The 26,213-nt window shown below is 39.2% G+C and overlaps 1 protein-coding gene across 4 annotated transcripts in view; it reads right to left on the bottom strand.

The window, feature by feature from the left end:
- The window catches only part of NAXD (NAD(P)HX dehydratase), a 75,376-nt gene that overhangs the window by 22,053 nt on the left and 27,110 nt on the right, over positions 1-26,213 (bottom strand). For all 4 annotated transcript variants that reach the window (XM_067563697.1, XM_067563698.1, XM_067563696.1 and 1 more), the window contains 4 exons: positions 23,100-23,208; positions 11,015-11,065; positions 10,825-10,929; positions 10,332-10,452 (listed from right to left, as the gene is read on the bottom strand). In XM_067563697.1, coding sequence (XP_067419798.1) covers positions 10,332-10,452; positions 10,825-10,929; positions 11,015-11,065; positions 23,100-23,208 — 386 coding nt within the window. The remainder of the gene's footprint in view (positions 1-10,331; positions 10,453-10,824; positions 10,930-11,014; positions 11,066-23,099; positions 23,209-26,213) is intronic.

Raw genomic sequence — 26,213 nt, forward strand, 5'->3', positions numbered from 1 at the left:
CTGACTTAAGGCGGTTAAACTTTTCCATGTGGCTCTCAGCCATTCTAACCGCACGTACACTATGATGATTAATTGTGCGCTGATCCTCTGTGATTTGTTGCAAGGTTTCAACCAGGCTTTTAAGACTTGTAACTTCCCATAATCCAGACAAACTCTCCCAGAGAGCTGGTACCAAAATAGCTTTTTCCTTACCCTGGGAAGACCTGGACGTGAGGAAGGCTTCCACCCACCCCTGGATGGCTGGGCCAGTCCTGACATCCCCCGGGAGGCACCCCATCCAGCCCCCCAAACTTCCCTACCAACTTAATATATTCCCTAACTGTGGTTACTTTAAAGGGCCCATCCAACATACCCATGGCGAGGAGTGGTGATCAGGCACTTCTTTATCCTGGGATCCTGTTCATGATGCCAGATGTTAGAAATAATCAAACAGGTTGTCCCGGGGTGGATTGGGAAGACGGAACCCTTTATTGCCTGCTCGCTCCACCTCGATGCCGCGAGTGAACAACGAGGGGGTTACTTTACAATTCTTTTATCCATAACAGTATGTAAATGTATATATTTTCAGCAACTCCCCACAGACCCTTAGTTGGTTACATTGACACCTATACAATGAATATTAACAACTACATAATTAATATAATTATACCCACCCTTGTTTGTTGTTTACAGGATTACCATACAGAGGTCAGGCACATCACCTTAAAACCTATAAATTTTACACTAACATTCTTTGAAGTAAAGGTATGCCAGGGGGAGAAGGAAGATAATACTTTTTTCCCCACCAAAAGGCTTTGCACAGAAATAGCGACCAACTTATCCCCTACAAGATGGCCAGTAAGGGAGGAGGAGGAGACAGATAACAGACGCTAACTAAAATTCACACGAATTAACAGAAACAAAATTTGCCCTTGCCTTGACCCTGTTTCCTGTAATTTAGGCCTGGCCACTTGTCCAGCTTTTAACTCTTTACTTTCCTACAGAAATGCCTCACAGTTCGGGACTTAAAGAACTCAATCTTCTTATTTTATCAAAAAGAAGATTAGGAGGTGACTTCATTACAGCATGTAAGTACCTTCAGAGAGAGAAAACACCAGGTATTAAAACGCTGGACGCTGAAGCCAGACAAATTCAAATTAGAAGTCAGGTACAAAATTCTATCATTGAATTCTATTATATTCTATTCTATCATTTCTATCACTGAATTCTATCATATCACCACTGCAACAAACTACAAGGGACGTGGTGGACAATACATCTCTTGATGTCTTCACAAAGACTAGACACCTTTGGACAATATGCTTTAGTAACACACAAGTTACTGAGCTCAATATAGGGGAAACTGGGTGAAATTTAATGGCCTGTGTTATACAAGCGTTCAGATTAGGTGATCTAATGGTCCCTTTCTGGCCTTAAACTCTATGAATCTATGACATGAGAAGATTTCAAGGAAAGATGATCAGTGGTTCAACTCGTCTATTGCAGTGGTTTTCAACCTTGCGTCTGCAGACTATGTCTAAGGGATTTGCAAAAGGTGGTTGTTACCACAGAACAGTGGTTTTTAACCTGTGGCCCGCAGACCCCTGAGGGTCTGTAGACTACTTCTAAGATTTCCAAAGGGGTCCACAGTTCCATTCAAAAATTTGTAGGGGGTCCACAAATGAAAAAAAGGTTGAAAACCACTGGTCAAGTGGACCTGAGTTCATTTCCTGGCTCTACCACAGACTTCCTCCGTGACCTTAGGCAAGTCACTTAGTCTCTCTTGTGCTTCAGTTCCCCATCTATAAAAAGGGCATAATAGCATTTCCCTACCTCGCAGATAAAACACATTAAAAATGGTCAGGGGCTCAGATATTAAGAGTCCATTGGATAGGGACCCTCATGCCTAGCTACCATTGACAAAATGTTTTGAGCTGAAGGAGTTAATCAGAATGATTAGACTAATTTTGTATATTCGTGGTCATAGTTTTAAAAATATGAATAAATAAAATTTTCAAAATGTGAGATATGGCAGATAATGACTAGTGTAAAGATATAAGTGAAATATGTATAGTGAGGCTGTAGACTAAGACACTAATTCAGAAGAGCAGAGTTCTATTAGTGACTATGCCTGTCTAATTCTTGACTGTAATGACTCAGACAAGTCGCTTAATTTTCTCTGTGCTTGTTTCCCCATCTACAAAGTGGGGATAATGCTGCTTACCCACCTTCTTAAGGTACTCAGAGATCCTCAGATGAAAGGTGCTGTAAGTGCAGTTTCAGACATGCTGCCTGGTCCCAACAGAATTAAATTTCTTCCATGTTTCTCTCAGACATCCATTTTCTTATTTGTTCCATAGTAGCTAGATGGTTTAACTAAATGATTAAAGATTTTTATTTCCTACACAAAACACTTCGTGGCCGTTTCGTGTAGCTATCAAGGACTATTTTAGTTCATTAAATGGAAGATTCAGCTTTAAGAAAGTTATTTCAATTTGAATGAAATCCCCGATCAATACATTTATTTGACCTGCAACTATTCATACTAATGAGTAACATTTTAACCTTTTCTCTTTTGCAGGTTGGTCCACAAAGGAATCCTGTTGACATGCCCCAGCACGCAAAAGAACAGCGATATAAATGCTAATGACTGGGACTGAAGTCATCACTCTAGTGATGTGGGAAAGGTAAGATGGCTTTTATTTAAAGGGTGTTTATACTGTTATATTCCTTAATCACACTTAACATTTAGCTAGGTCCTTGAGAGTAAAACACCAATCATTTGAAAGTTAAAAAACAGTCAGATTTCATTTTAATTTTCCAGTCTTCTCTATTTCTTTGATGTAGGTAGGGACTGAAGAGCTGCTCTGATGGCAGGAGGTGTAGAATAGTGACAGGGAGAATATAGACTGTGCTCAATGGAGTGCATATGGAACCAGTGCACTGGAACTGCATTATCTCAATCAGGTCCAGCTTGGGGATGCAGAGGGGGACAAACACCCTGTTCTCTGATTCAGAGAGCAGAAGAGTCTATTGGCTGGGTGGACATTGCAAAAGCAGCTAAGCAAGAAAGGGATTCTGACAAGCTGTCGAATAGCAGTGGCGTATAGCAACGGCCAAGCCTACATTTGCGCCTTCTTCCCCCTCCCCCCAAGGCCTCATGCCTGCGCCCCTCCCCGCACAGGGCAGGAGGGGTCCCGGCGCTACCCCCCAGCTGCTCCGGGGATGGGAGGTCTGTACCTGTGGGGGTGGAGGGCGGGGTGTGAGGCTTGGGGGAAGGGCACAAATACAGGCTTGGCTCCGCCTCCCGACACTTACCCACTGCACGGTGCCTGCCTCTCCCGCTGCAGCCCTGCGCCGGCTTGGATGGGGCGGCCTCACCCCCAGGCCAGGGGGAGGTGTTTGTGTGTCGCAGGGCCGGCCCTTCATAACGGGCAGGGTGTGGAGGAGGCTCTGCGCCCCTCAGAGCTTCCTGCACGCCCCCCACCCCGCTTGTCATGAAGGGCCAGCCTGGCACGCGCCCGTCCCCCCACTTCCCCACCACTCCAGCCCCGCAACCTGGTGCCTGCTTGGATGGGACAGCCTCACCTCCCCGGGCGGGCACCAGGTCGGCCCTTCATGACACGCGGGGGGGGGTGGGGAGGAGACGCTGAGGGGCATCCCTCCGTCTCCTGTGTCCCCTGCCTCCTGCACATGGTGAAGGGCCAGCCCAGCACCCCCCACAGGCCAGTGCCCCGGGGGCCTGGACACCCCCCTCCACTCCCACCTTTCGTACGCCACTGCTGAATAGCCATTTATCCAGCCATATAGGAAGTAGGGGGAGGAGGTGGGATCTTTAATTTGAAGCCTGAGTGGCACTGAGCTGGCACTTCTGCCAGGAGCTGGCTTTTTGACCACTATTGAATAGCAAGATACTCCTCTCACCTGATCCTTTCCTACTTTCTCATACACCTCTCCAGGCCAGAGGAGAAGAACTGGTGAGGGCAGCATGCTGCTGCTACCTCCTGGCAGATGGAGGCTTGGGGAAGAAGCTAGCTGGCTACTTGTCAGAGACTCTGGCTATGGCTACCCTACAGCTTAAGTCAACATATGTTATGTCACTCAGAGGTGTGAATTAGCCACCCCCTTGACCAACGTGACTTATGCCAATTTAAGCACTGGTGTTGACAGCGCTATGTCAGCGAGAGAGCTTCTCCCACCGACATAGTGACTGCTGCTCACGGGGGCTGGAGTAAATATGCTGAAGGCAGAGCTCTCTCCTGTCAGCTTAAAGCAGCTACACTAGAAAGCAGCCATGTAAGCTCCATATGGCTGTAGTGTAGCCATTGCCTGAGTGTCTTTTCAAGGTATACTTGGAGTAGAGAGAAGCCAGTAACTGATATGGGGCTGGGGGAAAACATACAACAATTTTAAAAGGCAAAATATAAACACTTCAAGGACCTAACTAAATTTTAAACTTATTAGGAACAAAAACCGGTATAACCACACTTTATTATTGCCCAGTTCTCCAAAGAATAATAAAAAGAAAACCTTAGAGAGCTGTGCTATACTGAATAAAAGCTGACTTACCTTTTCCCCATATGCTGAGTACTCACGCCTGCCCTGACCAGTGATGGTACTGATATCACCTACCAACAGAATGTTGGGGCACATCTTTGTAGAGAAGGAAGTCAACAACTGTAGACCAGGCTATAATGTAGAATTGCAAAAGAAAAGAGAAAAAAGTATATAAAACTTAATTAAAAGCCTTCCTGATTATGTTTACTGGGCAGTTGGCAGTGCATACCTGACGCTGAGACTTTTAAAAACCATTACTACAACTCTCAGTCTCCAGAAAAACAGCAGAGAATTTTTACTGGTTTCTCAGAGGACTATGTATGTGAATAAACAAGTCTCAGATTCACAGGCCAAAAGGGGCCAGTATGATCATCTAGTCTGACCTCCTGCCTAACAAGCCATAGATGTGCACCAAATGGCTTCTGCATCAAGCCCATATATTCTGCTTGAGCTATAGTCTATATTTTACAAAGATATCCAGTCTTGATTTAAAGACTGCAAGTGACTGAGAATCCATCAAATACCTGGGTAAACTGTTCCCCTGCTAATTACCTTTACTATTAAAAACACATGTCTTATATTATTCTGAATTTGTCTATCTTCAGTTTCCAGTCATTGGACCTCATTATGCTTTTTTTTTCTGTTACAGTAAAGGGCTGCCTACAATCAAAAATCTTTCGATATAGGTACTTCTAGACTGTGATCAAGTCATCTTGTAACCTTCTCCAAGTAAAGCTAAATAGATTGAGTTTCTTTAGTCTGTCACTCAGATTCGGATACCAAAATAAATAAATAAATAAAAGGCTACTTGTGAGGACTGTACTTGCCTTACAATCATCTGAACAGAAATATGCAATTAGCCAAAGTAATCAATAGATAAAAAAAATAATGCTCATCAATCTAATTTTCACTGCTACAGACATCCGTGTTCTCAGAAAGCTTTCCTGTGCACCAACTGAGCGCAAAGCATCCTGAAAGCTTTATCTTCCAAGTTTTACCTTTTCTGTAGCATATTCAGATATAGTTTTAGTTTCTAGATTTTTTTTATTAGATGTGTAAGAGGTAAGTAAGATGAAGGGTGAGGTCTAGAAACTGCAGTATTTAAAAAAAAAACAACAACAAAGACTAGTGTGCTAAATGCATAAATTGAAGCAGTAGATGTCTGGAAGAAGAAAGGTAAGGGATCAAAAGTAGGCAGCAGGAGTACAAAGATCTTTCAGAACATGGAATTGTATCCATAATCCAGTCCTAATCCAGTGATTTGGATTTTTCCCCAAACTGGAATCATCTCGTGTGTGTCTCATCTGATAAAAAATGAGATCAGACCAGGAGGCCACAGTGACAGATGAAGCAGAAATAAAAAGACTAAAGATCTTGGAAAGACACAGCATGGAGATTAACCTTAGCTGCAGCACAAAAGCAGCCAGCCAGCATTGCCCCCCCCCTCTCAGTACAATTCTGAGAAGCACTTCTTTAGCATCAAGATGCCTCTTAACATTGCCACTGCCAAACAAGAAATGCCAGACTCAGCTGTCTGAGCCCAAAGAACCTCTCTGTCAATGAGTTTGAGGTGTACCTCCAAAACTTTGCAAACTGAATACTTGTCTTGGTTATAACCTCTTCCCCGGCACCACGGACACCAAACATGGACATTTGTAACAGACATCATAACCCTGTATTAAGTTTAGGACCTGAAGACTGCTTTCTTAGCTATGTCAACAATGCTGCCTGAGATGTCAAAGGATCCAAGACAGGGAAAATACTGAATATATGTTCTGATAGGACCAACATAACGAGTGAGGAAAGCAGCTTAACACATTTGGGCCTCAGACAACATCTGTAACAGCTTGGCACCTGAAGTTGTTTTTTAAAATGAAAAACAGAATGGCTGGCTAACACAACCATGAAAAAACAGCACTCAATAGAGTCAGAGAAAGACAGGGGGACCAATGAAGAAACTTCAAAGACACCGGGCATGCTCTGATCTCATTGCACACCTGATGGTCAAAAGTTACTGGAGAACAATTGGAGCATTCCCTCTTTTATGGCCTCTGAATCCTGTGAGAGGAGAGAGGGTGGGGGCTGAATGGCCTCATCTTCTAGAAGATTCTGAGGATGCACTTATCCAAGCAGTGGGGAATTTTCAAAAGGAGAACAGAGAGATATTCCCACACTTTCCACCTTCCAGGAAAACACCTGTATGTAATAAGGAAGCAGTGAAGAAAAACAAATATTGAAAATATCCTACATTGCTCTACAACACTGTTGACAGTGCACCCATGGGATAGCCATACACTGGAGGTCAGGATATTTTGACTTCTGACAGCATATATATAAAATAACTGTTAAAATAACTGTTAATGTGGCATATCCACTTTTTTGAGATTGGTATTCATACCAGCTCATATTAGACCTCAGCTAGCTCGTTTCTTATATAAAACAAGGTCACACAGTCACATGGGCATTACAACATTGTGTGAACTAATTTTCTACTAATTACTAGAAAAACCGTAGCATCAAATAAACAACTCTTAAGAACAGCCATACTAGGTCAGACCAATGGTCCATCTAGCCCAGTATCCTGTCTTCTCACAGTGACCAATGCCAGGTGCTTCAGAGGGAATTAACAGAACAGATAATTATCAAAATGACCCATCCCCTGTCGTCCATTGCCAGCTTCTGGCAACAGACACTAGGGACACTTCAGAGCATGGTTTTGCATCCCTGCCCATCTTGGTTAATAGCCACTAATGGACCTATCTTCCATGAACTTACCTAGTTCTTTTTAGAACCCCATTATAGTGTTGGCCTTCACAACATCCTCTGGCAAGGAGTTCCACAAACTGACTGTGTGTTGCATGAAGAAATACTTCCATTTGTTTGTTTTAAAACTGCTGCCTACTAAATTTCATTTGGTGACCCCTAGTTCTTGTTATGAGAAAGAGTAAATAACACTTCCTTATTTACTTTTTCCACACCAGTCATGATTTTATTTATCTATCATATTCCCCCTTAGTCATCTCTTTTCCAAGCTGAAAAGTACCAGTCTTATTAATCTCTCCTCATATGGAAGCTGTTCCATATCCCTGATCATTTTTGTTGCCCTTTCCTGTACCTTTTCCAATTCCAATAGATCTTTTTTGAGATGGAGCAACCAGATATGCATGCAATATTCAAGATATGGGTGTACCACACATTTATACAGAGGCAATATGATACTTTCTGTCTTATTATCTATCCCTTTCCCAGTGATTCCTAACATTCTGTTAGCATTTCTGACTACTGCTTTACACTGAGTGGATGTTTTCAGGGAACTATCCACAATGACTCCAAGATCTCTCTCTTGAGTGGTAACAGCTAATTTAGACTCCCATCATTTTATATGTATAGTTGGGATTATGTTTTCCAGAGTGCATTACTTTGCATTTATCAACACTGAATTTCATCTGCCATTTTGTTGCCCAGTCACTCAGTTTTGTGAGATCTCTTTGCAACTCTTTGCAGTCCGTTTTGGACTTAACTATCTTGAGTAGTTTTGTATCATCTGCAAATTTTGCCACTTCCTTGTTTATCCCTTTTTCCAGATCATTTATGAATATGTTGAACAATATTGGTCCTACTACAGACCCCTGGGGGACACCACAATTTACCTCTCTTCATTCTGAAAAATGACGTTTATTCCTATCCTTTGTCTCCTGTCTTTTAACCAGTTACCGATCCAGGAGAGGACTTTCCCTCTTATCCCATGACAGCTTACTTTGCTTAAGAGTCTTTGGCAAGGGACCTTGTCAAAGGCTTTCTAAAAATCTTAAGTATACTATAGCCACTATCATCTTTGTCCACATGCTTGCTGACCTCCTCAAAGAATTCTAGTAGATTGGTGAGACATGATTTCCCTTTACAAAAATCATGTTGACTCTTCCCTCAGCAAATCATATTAATCTATGTGTCTGATAATTCTGTTCTTTAGTGTATTTTCAACCAATTTGTCTGGTTCTGAAGTTAGGCTTGCTGGCCTGTACTTGCTGGGATTGCCTCTGGAGCCCTTTTTAAAAATTGAAATCACATTAGCTATTCTCCAGTCATTTTGTACAGATGCTAATTTAAATGGTAGGTTATGGGAATTCTCTGCAATAGCCTTATCTTCCTTGAGAGCTCCTTTAGCATCTTGATCATCCAGTGGCCTCACTGGTTGTTTAACAGGCTTCCTGCTTCTGATGTACTTAAAAAATTTTTTTTGCTGTTAAAAAGTCTTCGGCTAACTGTTCTTACAAATTCTTTTTTGGCCTTCCTAATTATATTTTTACACTTCACTTGCCAGAGTTTATGCTCCTTTTTTCCTCAATAGGATTTAACTTCCACTTGTTAAAGGAGGCTTTTTTGCCTCTAACTGCTTCTTTTAATTTTTTGTTTAGCCACGGTAGCACTCTCTTACTATGTTTTTTAATTTGGGGTATACATTTAAATTGAGCCTCTATTATGGTATATTTAAAAAGTTTCCATGCAGTTGCAGGGATTTCACTTTTGGCTGTGTACTTCTTAATTTCTGTTTAACTAACTTACTCCTTTTTGTGTAGTTCCCCATTCTGAAATTTAATGCTACCGTGGTGGGCTGCTTTGGTGTCCCTCTCCGCCGCACAGGGATGTTAAATTTTATTATGTTACGGTCACTATTACCAAGCGCTTCAGCTATATTCACCTCTTGGACCAGATCCTGTGCTCCACTTAGGACTAAATCAAGAATTGCCTCTCCTCTTGTGGGTTCCAGGACTAGCTGCTCCAAGAAGCAGTCATTTAAGGTGTCAAAAAACTCTCTCTAAATCCCGTCCTGAGGTGATATGTACCCAGTCAATATGGGGATAGTTGAAATCAACCATTATTATTGAGTTTCTTATTTTTATAGCCTCTCTAATCTCCTGGAGCATTCCATAGTCACTATCACCATCCTGGTCGGGTGGTCAGTAGTATATCTCTATGCCTATATTTTTATTATTCAAACATGAAATTACTACCCATAGAGATTCTATGGTACAGTTTGGTTCATGTAAGATTTTTACTTCATTCAACTCTTCGCTTTCTTCCACATATAGTGCCACTTCTCCACCAGTAAGATCTATTCTGTCCTTCCGATATGTAATGTACCTGGTATTACTTTGTCCTATTGATTATCCTCATTTCGCCAAGTTTCTGTGATGCCTATTATATCAATATCTTTATTTAATACAAGGCACTCAAGTTCACTGATCTTAGTATTTAGACTTCTATCATTTGTATATAAACACTTTAAAAGCTGTCACTTTTTTGCTGACTGCCATTATGTGATGTAATTGAATGGGACTCTGTTTCATTTGACTGGAGCCATCCAACACATCTTCATTCCTCAGTCACATCAATATGTGGTGAAACAACTAAGTTGCCCTTGAGTAAATACATCTGGAGCTAGTTTGTTAATAATACATCGAACTAGACTGCACTCTTTTCATCTTAGGATTTTAAAGCACTTCATGAAAAACTAAGCTTCTCAACACCCATGTGATATAGATAAGTATTATGCCCGTTTTAAAGACAGGAACAGAGAAGTTAAAGGACTTGCACATCAAAGCCTCTAAAAATCACACCCCCTTTTTTAAGCATCAAGTTTCAAAAGGCATCTAAAATGCTGTGAAAAATGTATCAGTCAATCCTTGAATCAAATGAATCCGCTACAGATGGACCACAATTTAAAAAAAACAAAAAAAACCCAAACCAACCCTAGAAACCCCCCAAATAATCATACAGCTGAAGACTTCACTTACCTTTTTCTCCATCTGAAATAAGATCTCGTTCTCCCTTCTGAACAACAGTCAAATTCCCCATGGCTTGACTGAGCCTTAACACGCATCCATGTTGATCATTACTATCCACAGGATCTCTAAGCTACAATACAAGAATTCCATACAGAATTACTCATTTTACCATCAATCCAAAACCAAACAATTTAAATCTATGAAAAAGATATTACTTTCAGTCTTTCCATATATATTTTTACACTCTTTCCATCCATCCATTTTGTGCTTCCAAAAAAGAAAATCCTTACAAAAGGGTCTCTTTTTTTGTTTGCTTTAAAGATGTGCCAGCAGTGATCCAGTGTTGTCATGACAACTATCACATGCAGATTTACTTATCCCCATGATGCTTTTTACATAGATAAGGAACAGTATGAGAGTTTGATATAATATCAACATATATTTTTTGAAAGATGAAATAAATACATTCTTATATATCACCAAAATATTATCAGCAGCTCACCATAGCTTCATAAAGTCTGCTAAACTCCATATAGTTTGGAGTAAGAATGGCTCGCTGGTAACCTTGAATAAGAGAAGGCTGTTGGGAAATGAGCCACAATCCATCCTGCACAAAACAGTTAAAAAAAATAATTTATTTAATAGCTTTTTAAATGTCAAGACAAATAAATGAATGAAAAAAAGATACTTACAGCATCAATGACAATAGGAATTCCTTTGACCTTGGCTTTTTCTATAATACCCTGCAAGAAATGTAAATGATTGTAAGTGCTTGCAATGTTAACTCTCAAAAGATCTAAAGGAAATTTAGCAGTTTGTTTCAGTCTAAAAATGCTGTGTAATGAATCTGGTCATATAGATCACCACTGCAAAGAAAGAATTAAAATGTCATTAGAGTATGATAGAAGATACTTCTATATCAAATTTGTGCATTTTACAGACAGATATATCTTCTAACTGCAAGCAATGCAAACTTAGTATGAGGTCTTAAAAGATAAGCTATGCTGTTTCTAGTTCACGCACAACCGGCAGCAGTGGAATCCTGCAACTGAAACTTGGATAACATTTGTGTTGATGTGTAAATGAGAAAATAATCCACCTCACACTCCCACAGCTGTATTGGCTCCACAATCTAGCAAGTAAAATGCAGTAAAAACATCTTTGGTCAGAAAAGGAATAAGATGATGACTAAATACGTTCAGGAAATATATCTGTTGATCAAGACTGTGCTAAATGTAGCCACTTTTCTGACTATAACCACATTGTAATACAACTGCATTAAAAACATATCTTGTGTGACAAGAGACACGAGATGTGTAGTTTCACTTATAAAATGGAGATTCTACACTAGTAGAATTAGTTTAAAATCAAACAGAAAGGGTAGACTTTTACTTGCAAAGTTTCTTGCAACTAGTATCTATCAGTTCAAAAATAGACTGGCTCTCCCTGTCCCCTCATAACTGAAAGGCAGAAGTGATTAATAAAAACTTTTAGAATGTTGTTTGTTGTTGGCTTATGCTCTGAAGCTTGAGGGTTTAGATTTTTTTCTATATAATGTAACGGTGGATATTATCCATCTAAATGGATAATAATTTTTTTAATGCTACTAAACTTGAGTTCAGATGATATCACATGCTGTGAGCTCCACAGATTAACTATATATTTTGTAAAGAAGTATTTCTTTATCAGTTTTAAATTAACCAAAGCTATTCTGTTCTTGTATTATAAGGGAGAGCAAATAAGAGTCCAATTTGCCTTGTCTATACTATTTGTTATTTTATATACATCTATCATGTCCTCACTAACTCATTTCTTCACCATATTAAACAGTTCTAATCTTTTTAAATCTCTCATTGATATGGACATCTTTCCATTCTTCTAACCATTTTCTCTGCTTGTCTTTGGACCCAATCTACTTCAAGTCTACTACTACCTACACAAAATCTACTGATACTGCTGAGGTGACCAGAACTGAACACAGTGCCCATTCTTTGCATACCCTAACATTTGGTTTTTTGTTTGACTGCTGCTGTTAATCAAACAGATGTTTTGAGGGAGCAGTCCACTAACACCCAGGGGCTTTTCTTGAATGCTTACAGTCAATTGATAACCCAATAATGCATATAAGGAGTTCAAATTAGTCCTTCCAATGTTTTTAACCTTTAATTCGTTAACAATTAATTTCAACACGCTCTCATCCTGTTCATTCACCCTTTTTTAGGGCCCAAAGTTCTTCAATCTTCTCATCTCAAACAACCTAAATAATTTTGTACTATTTACGAATTTTTATCACCACACTATTCACCCACTGTTCTAGATCATTACTAAATATATTTAATAGTGGCTCTACTACGGAGCCTAGGGACATCCCCCACAATTTTCCAAAAAATATGCTCTAGTTCAAGCAGGAATTAATTCAGATAAGTTCTATTGCCTGTGTTATGCAGGAAGTCAGAACAAATGATTACAGTGATCCCTCCTCTTTTTATAATCTATGAATTAATCTATTGGAATATTGAAAACTAGGACTATGTATTCCTACTTTTTGCTTTCTTTTCAAGGCTTTATGAAAGTCCAAATGAAACATACGGACATGCTCTCCATTATCCATTATTTTGTTGACACACAAAATTCTAGATTTGCACAGTATGATTTTCCTTTACAGAAAACATGCTAAATTTGTCCTTATATCATGTGCATTTACAATTATATTTAATTGCTATAATCAATCAGTTCACCTGGTAATAAAATAAGGGTTTTGTTTAATTCTCAGGACCAACCCTATCATTTTTAGAATATAGCAACATCATTTACTGCAATCTGGTATCAGAGTCAGTTTTACATAGATTATTTTGCTAGTATCTCAGACACTTCATTCTTAAACTTCTTCAGTACTCCAGGATGATCATCATTCAAACATGGTGACTTACTGCTGCTAAACCTAATCATCATTTGTTCCAGCACCTCATCTTTCAACACCACCTCATTCCTATTACCTGAAAAAATTAGACCTAGGGTTGACACCTCCCTAACACATTCTGCAGAGAAGACATGAAAAAAAAATCAGATCATCTCTCTACAATCCTTATCTTTTTAATTATTCTCTTAACCCCATTACAATCAATCTTATGGACTAGTTAATTCTCTCAAAATGTTTCCTGCTTCTGAAATAATTTGTGTCTTTGCCTAGTTCCTCTTTAAATTCCTTCTTAGTTCTCATAATTTCCATCATAAATTTTACTGGTCAGAATTTATATTCCCAGTCTCTTAGGCTGGATTTCAATACAGCGGGACATCTGTTTGGCTGAAACAGCCTCCTGAATGCTGCCATTTAACCATACTGTTTATTTCTTGGTGCTTCTTTTTTCTTTTAGAGATATGTACACCTTCTGTGACCCAATTATGTGATTCCTCTGCCCTGTCCCCATTGCCATTCTTCTCTTCTCTTTCTGTGTAGCTTATCCCCTCACTGAGTAACTTCTCTCCCCCCCAAAAAAAACTGTGGAACTAACATAACAGTTGCCGTCACATTATTTCAGGGCAAGGACCCCCTACGATATGGTGTTTGTATGGTGCCCAGCACAATGGCTAGCTCTTAGGCCCTACCATAACACACATGAAGAGGAGAAGGATAACAACAACAAGCCTACATGACAAATCTAAGAATTTTAAATATCCTCGCTTTTGACCATAGAGTCTTCCTGACAAACTCTCTTTTAAAAAAATTCTTCCTAAAATTTAGTGTCACAGAGCTATTTTTGGAACATTCCCTTGCTGCCCATTGAAGTTTATTATACTGTAGTCACTATTAACTCCTGTGATTAGTTCAAAAGTAACTTCCTCCTTGTGTGCTCTATACTTACTAGAATTAGTAAATTAGTTTTTGTAGCGCATACAAGTGCTTGAAGATAATTTGTGTCTATTTGGCATGGACATACCACAAAATCAAAAAATGGATGCAAATAAATTTAAAGACTGAAGTTATACTATATTAAAAGACTCTTCTAGGACCCGGAGCTCTTGGAACACTGGGCCAGTGCCCATTGCCACAGAAGTAAGAGATGTCCACCTGATAATGTTTTGTTAGAAAAACAGAATGAGCATATACCTGTCCTCCATAATTCCAATGGAGACACCTTGCTTCTTTCTGCTTCGAAGAAGCATTTAATCTTGCTGAGTAAACTTAATGAACAGTCAACCTGTATTGCCTGGTGAACCTCTAGAGCACCAATTTCTAACCCACCTTACTAAATTAGCCACTTTTTCTGGTCTTTTCTATAGCAAAGATTCAAAGGATCTGAAATCCTTTGTCTTGTCTAGAAGTACTAAACTGCACTTTCTCAATCCAAAGAATGGCAATTATTTTCCTTTTCCAATTTTAACTTCAAGCAAAAGATAGGTTGTTTAAATACAATTCGGAAGTGATCTTCGGAAAAGAAGATTAGACTGTTCTGTTACTATTGTATTGTAACAACACGGATAGAAGAATCCACACAAGGTGGCCACCTCACTTTTCCTCCTGGTAGAACTCAATCTGCAAAGGAAAGGGACTTCTGCTTCCTGTTGCTTATGAGTTCTAAATCCTTTAAATCTTAACTTTTATCCTGGCTATCACCTTCCTTGCCTCTTGAAAAACACTGCTGAGTCAGACAGTCACATATGGAAGATGATGGCTATATCCTCCTTCCAGAGTATTTGTATTGTTTTTGGGGACCATGAAAAATGGCAAGTAAATCCTTCAATTAAATCTGCAACTCCACATTTGGTACTGCTAGTCTACGATTTCAATCTGTGTAGTCATGACAAAATCTTTTTTTGCATTTTAGGACAATTGGAAAATGGAGACTACTTTTGGAAACTCAGGGAAGAGACTAATTCTATTCCCAGCCAAAGAAAAACTTCTTTAACAACTGGAGTTAGGGTTGCAAATAATTTATTTATGGGGAAAATATCCTTAGACAACATTGCGGATGACTAAATAAAATAAAATAAATCAAACTTTAACCTTGAAATTCCAGTATTTCTAAAATATTGTGTACAAAAAACAATCTAAACATACAAAAGCATGGAAATGTAGAGTTAAGGTCATCTATACTGTCTTAACTCTTCCCCAAAGGTCCCCAACAAAACCACCAAAATCCAATTCCACCTTCAAACACTACATATCTTCATCACATCAATAACTCTGAATATTGAAAAGACATCTAAATGGACTCTCTTCTCCTCCACGCAGAACACAATGTACCATAGCAGTTAAAGGTGAATTCCCCTATTCAAAATAGGACGGGACCACCACCTATTTACAGGGTCTTACTTTGGAACCTAATTAAGCTATTTTATGTGCTGACAGGTCATAACAAAAACACCCAGCTTCTTGACACACACTACTTCTCGTGCTCCAATACTTCAATACTCTATTTATTTGAATGAGCATTCAAAGGCAACAAAACAAGCATTAAAAAATATAAAACAGTCTACCAAATATAATAATTAAAATAATGTAATTGTTTACTTCTGTTAAAAAATATGGGAACTGGAACATAGGAGTACAGCCAAATAGAATACAAGATACCAAACCCGCTGGGCAGAAACACCTCTTCAGGAAAAACTCAGCGGATTTGCACATTTAAACTAGTGTGCCCAGGAGATTTCTATTGCTGCTGAACCTCAATCTACAACAATAGCAAAATAATTTTCAGGAACACACCCTGGGTGAGAAGCGCCTACTCTGAGAAGAACCTATGTAAAAATTACTCCTTCTTAATCAATAGATCTGTTCCTTCTGTTATACCTGCTGCTTTTAGTAACAAAGTAGATTATACTGCTTTTTATTTCTGTTAAACTTGCAGAGCAAAAATATTGAGAAAGAATGAGTCTAGTATTTTATTCCATCTTGGGCACCAAAACCAGAATTATTTACTACATTCCAACAACACTAACACTTGTGCAAACCCATTGAAGGCTATGGAGCGGCACAGGTGTGCTGAGGGCTTGATTTGGCCAGCAGAACTTTTAATAGTGGAAAAATGTAAAAGATGGAAAGAATTAACCCAACTTGACTCGGCGGGTATGTCAACACTGCAATAAAAGACCACAGCTGGCCTCAGTCAGTTGACTCAGGCTCGCAGGGCTTGCGCTGCAGGGCTAAAAATTGTAATGTAGACGTTCATGCTTAGGCTGAAGTCTGGGCTCCCGCACGGGAGGAGAGTCTCAGAGCCTGGGCTCCAGCCCAAGTCCTAGCTCCAACCTGAATGTCTACACGTCAGTGACGTAGGCACCTGTTTTTTTTTGTTTGTTTTTTTTAAACATACGCCCTTCTGTATGTGAACTATCCATGTATCAATTCAAACTGAAAGATAGTTAGGAGATTTAATTTTAACATGTACAGAATGCATACAAAATTACTCCCAAAACAATTTTCTTTTGCACAGAAAACAAGTATAGGCAAGACCCACCTCTAGCTTCTCTTTGAATTCAAAAAGCATCCTCTGCCAGTGAACTTGCTGGGAAACTACAATGAAGGGCTCAGGGCAACTGTGCCTGTATTTCCCATCAGTTGTTCAAGGGCACCCATTCTTGGCTCCCAGCTCCCCAGCTGTTGCCTCTTTGGGTCTCTCTCCCTTCTGATCAGAGTGGATTCTCTGAACCTTGAATTCTTTAAACCATTATTTGAGGACTTCAATAACTCAGTCATAGGTTAGGGGTCTATTACAGGAGTGGGTGGGTGAGGTTCTGTGGCCTGCATTATGCAGGAGGTCAGAATAGATTATCATAGTGGTCCCTCCTGACCTTAAAGTCTACTAGTATATGAATTTATTCCCAGACTGAATAGTTGCCTTTCCTTTACTGTGTCATTCCCAGTCAGGTTGTCCTAGAACACCTGGCTTCCTTTCTCTCAGAGATGTATAACAGTGTAACTGCTACAGATATGTTACCACACAACTTTTTGTAAGCAACCCAACTTTATAAAGGTACAAAGCATTACAGAGAAAACATACTAATAACAAGAAAAGAACTTATGCGACATGTTAATAAGCTTACCAGAGTTCATTCCAGCTCTGACACGGGCTCTGAGCAAGTGCAGTCTTTTAATACCCTGCCCTTGAAGCATCCTTATAATTACAAGTTCATCAGACTATGAGCTCAAAACAAGCACACTCATAACATGTTCAGTTTCCTTTTTTATACAGTTCAGGTTCTTTGAACTGGAGCTTCCAGTCAGAAGCAGGTAGTTAGTATACAAAGGGTCTTTCTCTCCAGAGCATACCTTCAAAAGGCTGGCTTTGGAGGGGGACAATTTGCATCCCCTTCACCTCAAGGTGTTTCCTAAGGAAATCCATTTCACATGTATTGATCCAAAAAGATCTTTGAACTTCCTCATATCTAGTTTTTCTGCTAAAGAAATTCCAGTCTCACAATAATACATAAACATTTGCATTTGTAATGCAATGATCTCCAAAGGTGTGAATCCTAATTCAGTAATGTTTAATTTAATTCAATAAAGTTTAATGTCTTAATTCCATACGGTCTGTTCAAGATATTACGGGATATTGTCAAGCTTTCAAATCTAACCTGTTACAACAGCTTCTAATCACTTCCTTCAACCATCGACCATATTCCATAGGAGGAAGGGACATCATTCTTAGGGATGCTTGAAATGCAGAGAACAGCAAAGCAAAAAGATTTTGAACTGCTGTTCCAGTCAGACAGAAAATAAGGCATTCCCTTTTAAAATGTTTCCCCAAAAATTCATGTATAAATGCACACCATTTGGGAAACTATATTTAGCTACTTTCCCCCTAACTCCATCCAAATCCAGTTTAAGCACAGTTTACTTTAATCAAAAGATAAGAGCCCTAAATCAGAACCAAACACATGCACGGACTACCCAGATATTATCTAATCATACTGAACAGATTATGCCAATAAGACAAATTTAAAAGTTCCCAATTCATGCTACATGATGTTCATTGGATTTTAGTGAAGCCTGAAAATTCTTTCCCCATCTCAGTATTATTAGCTTCTAGTATTTCATCTTCAACTGAAAAACAAACATATAATAATAAAAAATCCTATCTATTTAACCACTAACAAATTACATTGTTATGAATGCTTGCTAAACAGCATTCAGAGTGACTCAATCAGACATCTAAGTGCCTTGATATAAATTCCAGAATTTTGCCTATAAACGAAGACTTAAATAGCAAAACACACAAAAGCAAACAAGATAGTGCAAACATAATTTGAATAGAAAAACCAACACCCCACTCAACCCCGGCTCCCCTTTGACATCCCCAGACACACTGACCAAAGCCAGTTAGCACATTTTAAAAATGTGTTGAACCGTGCCTGCACCAGGTACAATGCCACATTTAAAACCCTGTTAGTCAACACATTTTTTAACAATCTATTTTTCTACCCAAGGTAGAAGCAAAATATTTGTAATATCACTGCTTCTAAATACAAGCAGCTGGATGACTCTTTCTGGAGGCTGTGGACAATATAGGATACTCTGTTAGTGCCTCATCTTACACTACACATAAAAACATAAGCATGGCCATACTGGGTCAGACCAATAGTCCATCTAGCCCAGTGCCCTGTCTCAGATGCTTCAAAGGGAATGAACAGAACAGGATAATCATCAAGTGATCCCTCAAGTGTCGTACAATCTCAGTATCTGAAAGTCAGAGACTTAGGAACACCCAGAGCCTGTGGTTGCATCCCTGAAGATCGTGGCTAATAGCCACTAATGGACCTATCCTCCATGAACTTATCTAGTTATTTTTTTTAACCCAGTTTTCCTTTAGGCCTTTACAATATCCCATGGCAACAAGTTCCAACAGTGGGCTTTGTGAAGAAGTACTTCCTTTTGCTGTTTAAAACCTGCTGCCCATTGATTTCACTGGGTGACCCCTGGATCTTGTTCTATGTGAAGAGATAAATAATACTTTCTTATTCACTTTCTCCACACCAGTCATGATTTTATAGAACTTAACATATCCTCCCCTGCCTTAGTCGCCTCTTTCCCAAGCTGAACAGTCCCGGTCTTTTAAATTTCTCCTAATATGAAAGCTGTTCCATACCCTTCATCATTTTTGTTGTCCTTTTCTATAGTTTTTTCAATTCTAATATATCTTTTTTGAGATGTGGCAACCAGAACTGCAACCAGTATTCAAGGTGTGGGCCTACCATGGTTTTATATAGTGGCACTATGATATTTACTGTCTTATTATCCTTTCCTAATGGTTCCTAACATGAGAAATAAGTAGTCTGAATGTATTACTATCTGAGCTCACTCAGGTAACTATGGAGATGTTCAGACAATACAGCAATGAGACAAGATCAGAGTTAAGACAGATGGATAGAGCCCTGAGCCCTCCAACTCCCTAAGGAGCCCTCTTCTTTCCCATATTCACTGCAAGTCAAAGAAAGATATATGGGAGAATAACAAACCTACATCCCATTCCTGTATGCATAAGGCAGCTTGCCTACAGTAGCCAAAAATATTGTAAGGAGAAGAATATACAAAAACCCACCCTTCAGTACAAATTTAAATGGCCAACTGCTGCAACTGCTTTTTCCCCTTCGGGGAAAAAAGTTACAGAAGCTAAATCTAGCACTGGAGCAAACAGACGGCATCTTTCTCTAGCACAGAGATGACATGGGAATCACCACACCTCGCTAAGTGACTGGGATTCACCAGCCCTGACTACACTCACATACTGAAGTCGCAGGTGAATAAATATTTAAACAAAACCAAGTAAGCAACAGAAAGGGGAGTTGAAAAGTAGGCACTTTCTACCCTGTACTGACCCAGGGAACACACACGTAAGACAACATGGTTCCTGGACTTGATGTGCTTTTGCACAGTGCCTAGCAGAGTGGAGCCCTTAACCTGGTAGGCTTGGTCTCCACTATTAAAAAAGGTGCATATTTCATCTCAGGTAATAAATGTGCCTGAGCTATCCTCAAGGCTAAAACACAGTGAAGACAAGAAATTTTAATTTTACCACCAGGTAAGCTCGCCAAGGTCAACCCTATGTTCCTACCTGGAGTTGACTTCGCCTAGTTTACCACATGGCGAAACTAAAGTGTCTGGTCTTCACTGTGTTTTTATCTCAGGGATAGCTCATGTGTGTGTTAGTTACCCTCCGATAAAACATGCCATAATGGCCTCTTCTACAATACAAATAAATAAGCAGATCAAACTGTTTAGACTGAAATTTTTTTACCATTTCAATTTAAACAAGTTTTTGGACTTTTCTTTGAAAATTCTAAACTTTTTGTTTTGCTTTTCAAAAACTTGAAATGAAATAAAAATTTCAAATGAAAATGGAACATTAAAATTGTTTTTTGTTGAAAAAGCCAAACTGCTCATAAAAGTCACATTTTTAAATAAAAAATGTAATTCAATTGTTTTGTTCAAAGTTTTTCACAGAAATAAAGTTGCATTTTTTTTGAACAGCTCTATAAATAAAGAGAACTCCCCACTCGTTAGCACACCAGGAAGGAGGGGGGAGGGTGGGAGAGAGGACATGGTGTTGAGTCTTTTCAGTAATATAGCACCTATATATCATCAAATAATTTTTAAAAATAAGTAGAGGGAAAATGAGTCTCAGTTTGAATGCAGAAGGTCCCAAAAATCATTTTCTATCACATTCAGGGTTCTTTAAACCTTCTGTTTAAAACCTTAAGTTTTTCTTGAATCTACTGTTTTGTAAATTCCACATTTCGCTGTCAATATCTCTGTAAAAGCCAAGCAATCCAACTTTTTGTTAATGTCACGGATTAGTCCAGTATTTCCTTTCACCAGAACTCAGTTTCCAGCATTAGACTGAAACATAAACTTTGGTGTGTTGACACATGATAGCAATAATGCAAGACTTCATCTTGGAATACTGTGCAACAGTTTGTTCCTATCTGTAGAGATACTTAAATGCTCCTTTTTCAACTTTTCACCAAGACATGAAACATGCAGAATTATTGCTTCAATTAGAATGGGAAGTTGATATTTATTTATTATAATGAATAGCAACTCCTCCAATGTGTGGGCGCACATTTGCTACTGATATCGTTCTTGGCCAAAATTTTCAAACCTGGGTGCCTAAAGTGAGTTGAAGCTTAAGCATTTCAGTGATTATTTTGATCATTTCCATTTTGGTGGTGAATCTGTAAAAAAAACAAAGGGAGGAGGCAATATTTTCTAACACAGGTGCCTAAAGTAAGGGGACTAAATACGGAGCTAGGTGCTTACTTTTTAGGCACCCATGTTAGACTATGTTGGCCTTCGTTTTTACAATTGCCACGTCGAAATAGAAGTGATCAAAATAACCATTTGGATGCATGAGCTTCAAGCCTCACTCTGAATTTTTGATGATGCAACTACTACTTAGGGTTTGTCTACTTGGCAAGTTAGTGTGCAGCAAGCCAGGGTATCTATCTACAGTGTACAAATCTGCCTCCCATTTGAAATGGGAGTACGTCAAGGTATACTACATAACTTAATTCAGGGTAGCAATATCCACACAATGAGTTAATGTGCGTCAGCCTAGTGCTTTGTAGACTGACAACCTGGCTTGCTGTGCACCAACTTGTGTGTAGCCAAGCCCTAAGACCTATGACCCTCACCACAAAGCAAATCCCAGTTTTAACTTCTCTCTTTAAATTACAGGTACAGTAGAAATTCAGAGTTATGAACACCACGGGAATAGAGCTTATTCTGAAATGTTGTTACTCTGAACAAAATGTTAGGGCTGTTCTTTCAAAAGTTTATAACAGAATGTTGACTTAATACAGCTTTGAAAGTTTACTATCCAAAAGAAAAATGCTACTTTTAACCATCTTAATTTAAATGAAACAAGTACAGATACAGTGTCCTTACCTTGTCAAATCTATTTTTTTTAAAACATTTTTTTTTTTTTTTTTTTTTTTTTTTTTAATAGCTTACACAATACTGTACAGCAGTAGTTCTCTACCTTTCTAGACTACCGTACCCCTTTCAGGAGGCTGATTTGTCTTGTATACCTCAAGTTTCACCTCTAGTAGTTTAAAATCTACTTGCTTACAAAATCAGACAAAAATACAAAACTGTCACAGCATGCTATTACTGAAAAATTGCTTACTTTCTCATTGTTACCATATAATTATAAAATAAATCAATAGGAATATAAATATTGTACTTACACTTCAGTGTATAGTATATAGAACAGTATGAACAAGTCATTGTCTCTATGAAATTTTAGTTTGTACTGACTTCATTAGTGCTTTTCATGTAGCCTTTTGTAAAACTAGGCAAACGTCTAGATGAGCTGATGTACCCCCTGGAAGACCTCTATGTATCCCTGGGGGTATGTGTATCCCTGGTTGAGAACCACTGCTGTACAGTACAGTATTTGCTGGGGTTTTTTTTGGTCTCTGCTTCCACGTGCTGCCTGATTACACACTTCCGGTTCCAAAAGAGGTGTGTGGTTAACCAGTCAGTTCATAACTCTGAGGTTCTACTGTACTAACATTTAGCGACCAACAGATGTTAACTACTAACCAGTCATAACAAATAGAAATTGTTTACATAAATTTCATTTGAAGGCAGTTTTGATTCAGTTATAGCCAGTCATTTTATTAGATGTTTCTTTCAAATATATTTTAATGACTCCATTAAGACTACTTACACAATAACCCCACTCAAAAATATTTGTTTAGCTGCACAAAAAACTGCAAACTTAGTTTATAAAATTCAATAACAAAAGATGTAGAGCAAAATACTAGAGTATACATTACCTTAGTATTCTCAAGAAGTAAGTCATCTTTACCTAAACCAGGTCCTATGACAACTGAATGCAGTCGCGGCAACCACTTTTCCACTTCATGAACAGCGTTAGGACTGTCACTAAGTAGAGAAAACAAATACAAAGGATTTACTTTCAACACTCTGATCTGAAATCTAGGGTCTCCCATGTACATGTGAGGTTAGCCAAAAGTTACTGCTACCATGCAGGTTCTTGCCCCCCTAGTGAAATAAATAGGTTTCTGTTTTGTTGAAAGTTTTTTTGAGGTGTTTTTTAATCATACTGGGAAGAGGAGAATTGAAAATCATTTTGGGCCTGAGCCTGCGGGCTCTCTAAGGCATGGAACGCCTGTTAACACAGGCCCCAGTCATGCAATTAGATCTGTGCAGATGGGAGCCCACAAGGAATCCTGTTTACTTGAACAGGATGCTACGCAGATCCACCCACATGGATCTACTTGCACAGTCAATGCCCCAATTAGGAGTTCTAGGGATCAAGACCTTAGGCTCAAATACCTGGCTACTTCATTAGTTAAAAGGACTGGTGTGCTCTGCTCTATACAGAGCACACACTTCCCTCAAAATTACTGCACAGAACTGTAAAGAAACCACCTTTTAAAAATGGATTATTTGTGGTAAACGATGCATGTCTATTTACTTATCTTTCATCTTTTCAAAGGTAAGGTCCACTTACTGACGTTACTGTAAGCCCCTACTGTAAATAAATGTCAAACAAGTGGAGTTCTACAAAATTCTGATTTGAGTTTTAAAATATGCCCGTATGAGGAACTTGGCAAAGTACAGTACAAAGATAAATGCCATTGGAGAAATAAGATTCCCGTTCTATTAATATATTAGGCCTTGTGTATACTAAAAAATGCAGTGGTTTAATTAAACTGATTTAACAACTGAGTTAGTTTAACTTGTGCAAAACCCCAATACAGCTGTATTTAAACCATTTTAAGTCTTACTTAAATTCACTTAACTCATATCGATAAATTACCAAAGGGTTAAACAAGTTTAAATGCATGTAGGATTATCGGTTTGCACTGATTTAACTAGACCAGTGGTTCCAACCCGTGGCCCACAGGGGCTTTCAAAGCCACCCCGATTGTAGCAGGGAGCACGGCAAAGCGCTCCACCTGGATCCCTAGGCACTGGGGCTCCTGCCGGAGCCAGAGGAAGGGGAGCACTGATCTCTCATCCTCCTGGCTGCAGAAGAGAGTCATTGCCTAGGGACGCAGGTGGAGCGCATGGGGCTACAGGACTCATGCGGCTTCTCTGCTGCAGCCAGGGGGACGGGAGACCTGCGAGGTGACTGAACTGCTTTCATCTGGCTGCAGGGGGTGGGGGTGTAGCTGGCAGAGACTGGTGGCCTTTCAGGGTTGTAAAAATTATATCTGTGGCCCTCAAGCGAAAAAGGTTGGGAATCACTGAACTAGACTGATTTTTAAATCTATTTAGTTAAAACAGTGCATCTTTCTAGATTAGACAAAGCCTTAGAGATGGAAGAGCTCTCTTAGATCTAATCATTCTCCCTACAGAATTCTTTCCTATGACACAGGAAGATGAAGGTTACTTACCTGTAACTGAGTTCTTTGAGATGGACTCTGCATATTCACGCTCCGGGAGATGTGCCAGTGGGTACACCTGAGACAGAGAAACCTGCTCAGAGCAATGCCAAGCATTCATGTGGCATCCCACCACTCTCCTCTGCATTCATAGATATTCCAAGGCTGAGGCTATGAAAAGGGGGCTTGTTCCACTATTTCCTCAAATTCAAGATTCTGAGGAAAAGGAGAAGGTGGACAGGAAGGGTGAACATGCAGAGTGCATCTCCAAGAATTTTCATTACAGGCAATTAACCTTCATTTCTTCTTTTACTATCCTCTGCATTGTCCCACTCATGGGATAGTTTGATAAACATCACTTCCTGTACAGAAGATGTGATTTGGGGTTCTAACTGAATAGGGATCAAAGCAATGCTCTTCCAAATTGATGCTAAGTCTAGGGAGTAGTTTTTTGTAAATGTACATGCAGAGCTCCAAGTTGCAGCTCGGCAGATTTTCACAATTCAAAGATGTCTAAGACATGATACGAAAACTGCCATTGTCTAGTGGAGTGTAATCTAACCCCCAAGGGAGATGGATCAGATACTAGTTCATAGTGCTCCTCTATGCACTCACTGCCTAACCCATCTAGATAGTGTCTCTGAAGAGAGTGTGCCCCTTACAGTTGTCTGCATATGAAATTAAGGTTTTGTTATGACAGTAATCCAAAGTATGCAGCTCTGTCTTGTCTACATGAATATTAGGTCTAGCGAAAAGACACTGGATAATTAAGATGAAAATCAGACACCACCCACAGAAGGAATCTATGATTAGAGCAATGTACCACCATATCTTTTGGAAGATAGTGAATGAAGGATTCGTTAGGAAGCCATGTAATCCACTCATCTAGCTGATGTTATGGCTATGACGAAAGCCGTTTTGATAGACAAGTAGAACAAAGAACACTCTGCCATGGCCTCAAAGGAAGTCTGCATAAAGACTAATTTGAGATCCCATGATGAGACTGAAACTTTTATGCATGGATACATGCTGACAAGTCCATTCATAAATTCCTTAACTATATCATGTGCAAAGACTGATTTATCTACCAAACACATTATGGACTGCTATAGCTGTTAGGTGAATTTTCAAAGGAGAATATAGAAAATCATGAATGATTAATAAAGCATTCAAGAATAGACTGTATTGCTGCTATTAATGGATATAGGTTTCTCATCTGCCCATTTCACAAACCTATTCCACTTGAGATCATAACACCTTCTAATAACTATTTTCTAGAGAGTTAATCAATGCACTTCTAATATGCAAGATTTCCCAAGGTATATTAGAGTCCTATAGGCTCTGCAGTCAGGCGTAATAATAGGGGGGGTTCAGGAAATCAAATGAGAATGGAACACAGGAGCTTTGTTGATATGCTTAAATGTTTAAAATCTTCCTAAACTTGCAGCTCCAACCTTGCATCTGATCTTAGATCTGACTCAAATTATTGGAGAAACTACGTGACCTGCCGTATGTAAAACGGAAGAAGGGCAAAAT

Source organism: Emydura macquarii, unplaced genomic scaffold (genome assembly GCF_026122565.2).
Source record: "Emydura macquarii macquarii isolate MOO-44397 ecotype Brisbane River unplaced genomic scaffold, CSIRO-AGI_Emac_v2 contig_2531, whole genome shotgun sequence".
NCBI lineage: Eukaryota > Metazoa > Chordata > Testudines > Chelidae > Emydura > Emydura macquarii.